The 3,760-nt window shown below is 39.1% G+C and overlaps 1 protein-coding gene across 1 annotated transcript in view; it reads left to right on the forward strand.

The window, feature by feature from the left end:
- Window positions 1-797: 797 nt before the first annotated feature.
- The window catches only part of LOC124777408 (mitochondrial chaperone BCS1), a 44,810-nt gene continuing 41,847 nt past the window's right edge, over window positions 798-3,760 (forward strand). Inside the window, exons 1-2 of the mRNA XM_047252803.1 lie at window positions 798-1,248; window positions 1,604-1,743. Coding sequence (XP_047108759.1) covers window positions 926-1,248; window positions 1,604-1,743 — 463 coding nt within the window. The 5' untranslated portion in view covers window positions 798-925. The remainder of the gene's footprint in view (window positions 1,249-1,603; window positions 1,744-3,760) is intronic.

The raw sequence follows: 3,760 nt of genomic DNA on the forward strand, positions 1-3,760 counted from the left end.
CTCTGCCATCTTTAATTATTGTATTAGAATATATTTTGCTAGAGCATCATCAACTGTTCCCTTCAATATGACACATAGTTCCTCTATACGATCTTTGGCCAAATTAAATGACTTCTCCATTTAACTGGGAGTATGTTTTAGTTTTTTGGTTGTTTTGTAGCTCTTTACTTATTGGTGACACCAAGTGAGCTAGCCTGTCACTGCAGAAGACGACGTTACAAATAACCAATATACCCAGCCAGGCTTACGTTTTCCGTGGGTTTCCTAAATTGCTTGAGGCAAAGGCGGGATGGTTCCACTGAAAAGGGCACGCATAGTTGACTTACTTCCCCGCTTCGAGTTCCACCCAAATGATCTCATCGTCGACAGAACGTCAAATTTTCCTTTTATCTTGGCGATCATTGTTGCTGCAACTACATTATAGTCACTGGCCTAAATTTCTAAGAGAACATCCACAATGTGATCAGTTCTTTTTCTGTCTGTTTCCACGATGGGTAGCTCTCCGAAACATCAGTTGTAGATAATTTTTAGAGAAATGTTTTATTACACTTTGTATCGTCCGTGACTTATGAATTTGTATTTTCCCGTTCTGTGATGTTTAAAATCTGCGCTCAGTTTCTACTTGCATGTAATAGTCTCAATGTTGTCTTCAGTCGAGCATATAGTACAAGCAATATATTAAGCCATGATTTATGGTACCAATAGTGAACAGATATAAATTTTGATACTTTTTAACAAAGGGAGTTGTGAAAAATATCAGGAACTCCAGTGGACCGGTAAGGTTTCTAGTGATCGACAATCGACATCGATAGCCGATGCTTGTTTCTAGTGATGAGTGAGGTATAGGTTAAGATTTTGATGCGTGGTGTTTTACTTGTTGAGAACGTGTTTTTGTGAAATATTTGAATCTGAAGAAGTTCTGATCATGACTTTAACAGAGTTGTTGTCAGGGTTATCCGATAATCCATATTTTGGGGCTGGTTTCGGTTTGTTTGGGGTGGGAGCAAGTGCCGCGGTACTAAGGAAGGTGCTTCAGGGAGGTATGATTTTATTTCGGCGTCATTATATGATAACGTTGGAAGTTCCGTGTCGTGATAAAAGTTACCAGTGGCTGCTCCAGTGGATAACAGAAAAAGGCGCTAGACAAACCCAGCATTTAAGTGTGGAAACTAGTTTCGAACAAAAAGATACAGGTCAGGTTAGAACCAAGTACGATTTTATACCCAGTGTTGGAACACACTTATTCAGGTGAGTTCAGAAGCTTGCACCCTAAACTGACTCGTTTAACATCATTAGATGATCAATGGAACATGTAAGTAACTAAATATATCGTCCAAGATCTGCCAGTGGATAGGCAAGTTCAGTAAAGAAACAGGTTAACTTCAGATTCTTACTTTGTATATACCTAATAAATCACCAACAACAGAGGCACTTCCTATGCAGAAATCAGAGCACTGAGATTTTTTTTCATTTGTTGGCAATACCATTACTTATTATTTACATAATGCGAGTTTATTAGGCGTACTTTGATTTTTGTTTTGTTTCGCTGATCTGATGGATACACACAATTCATTGCTTTATTTCCTTGCCTTGTTTCTGTTAGATACCAAGGAAACTGGATCAGAGTAGAAAGAACAAGAGAGCAACAAACTCTTGACCTGCATATGGGCATACCTTGGGAAACAGTTACACTCACAGCATTTGGAAAAAATAAAGGCATGTTCTTCAGTATTCTGGAAGACGGTGAGTCTTAAGGATCCAGTAACAGCTTTTATGTTGAAATTAGTCATATGCTTCAGGTAATACATAGAATCTTTATGTACAGATATATACCTGCTCATGCCTTCATACACTAAATTCATGTATCAAAGTTGTAAGTAAAATAAGGAAACAGATAATTTTTACAATTGTATTAAAGTAAATATTAACTTTTAAATAATAAATTTCAGCTATCAGTCGTCCTTTGGAATATTTATTGGCAGATCTAGATTTCGGCTAGCAACTAGCCATTCTCAATGCACTATCCTTTTTATTTTTTTGGTCAATGCATGTAATGCCTGTTGGTTGGCTTTGTACACAGTTAATGGAATCACAGTTGAGTATTCCATGAACTGTGTTCAAAGCCAGACAGGCATTACATGCATTGACCAAAAAAATAAAAAGGATAGTGCATTGAGAATGGCTAGTTGCTAGCCGAAATTTAGATCTGCCAATAAAGATTCCAAGGACGACTGATAGCTGAAATCTATTATTTACAAATCAAAATAACGGTCACTGCATGCAACAGCCTCTGAATGGAGGGTAACCTGATGAATATTAACTGCATAAGTTTCATTATATTGACATAGGCCTATGCAATACATTTTCCAACTCATCAGTAAAAATGCATGTTTTCTTTCTTGATCCATTTCTGTGTTAAAATTAGAAAAAAACCTTGTAATTGTTATATTGTTTATAGCTCTGGTGATATTCTTTCTGTGGTTCCCTAATCCTAGTATTAGAGCAAAAGCATTCACTGGTGTATCACCTAATGTAGGAACCCATATTAGTTTAACCTATCATATTGCGTATATAAAGTTAGGTTCTTAATTTTAAAAAATATGCAATTTGTTTTGCAGTAGTGAATTGTAATAATTACAGTACTAAAATCCTCTATGATTAGTTTCTGCTTGATAGTACATCTCTCTCCAGCCCCACTATAGTTTCACACCACATTGCCTGTAGCGTTTGTCCTTAGTTGTTGTTCATGTCTTATTTCGAACAATGGAAAATCCGGGATGGAGTGTAACAATATTTTGAAAATGAAAATGGTCGACAGAAGTGTCCGATACCACGCGTCAGCTTTGACCCGTGACGTAAGGGTGTTGTGGTGTGTGATGTCATGACGGCGCGGAGTTTGGTTTGTGAGTGTGGCGTGTTTGTAGATGTCATCGTGTTGTGGTTTGTTGTTCCCTCTGGTGGTATGTTCAGGGTTTTCGTTTCTATGGTGTAATGGGCTCAGTTTGCTGTTGCTCATTATCCAGTATTGTTAGAGTGTGTTTGTAGTGGAATTCGTTTCAGTGAGTTAACGATTTTGTGGTTTTGTGTGAAGGTTAATTTAGTGTTGTTCGCTGTACGTTGTGTGGTATTTTTATTAAATTTAATCAGTTTGCAGCTTTTCGGTTTAATTGCCGAGGTTGTCAAATGCTGTATTTGTGGCGAAGAAATGAAGTTGGCTAAAGTTCCGGCCTCTCAGACCAGGGACTGTTATATGTGACGCTGTTGGAAAGACGACATTTGGCGTTCCATACGGCGCGGTACTTGGTTCGAGAAGTCTAGGTTGGGCATGTGGTCTAGGTTGGGCATGTGCGAGAGTGTACTAGTGACTTATTACTTTTGTTATAGATCCCCACACTGTTTTTGTGTGCATGAGACTGGTGTGAGTGAGAGGAGTGTGCTTGATTGGTTTTCTTTTTGCCGTGAAGTGTGTTCAGAGTTCATTAAGTACAGGGGTAAGCTGTGGGGGGGGGGGGGGGGCATGGGGTTGTTGTGGAGGTGGATGAGTCACAGTTTGGGAAAAGGAAGTATGGGAGGGGTAAGTCTGTGGTTGGTCTCTGAGTGTGGGGGGGCTGTTGTTCCGGGGGGTGGGTGTTCTGATTGTGTTTTTAGGGTTGTGGAAGGGAGGTCTAAGGCCGAATTAGTGGGGTTAATTGAGGAGTACATAGAACCGGGGTCTACAGTAGTTTCAGATGCATTTTCTTCGTATAGGGGGTTGGGTGAG

Source organism: Schistocerca piceifrons, chromosome 2 (genome assembly GCF_021461385.2).
Source record: "Schistocerca piceifrons isolate TAMUIC-IGC-003096 chromosome 2, iqSchPice1.1, whole genome shotgun sequence".
Classification (NCBI taxonomy): Eukaryota; Metazoa; Arthropoda; class Insecta; order Orthoptera; family Acrididae; genus Schistocerca; species Schistocerca piceifrons.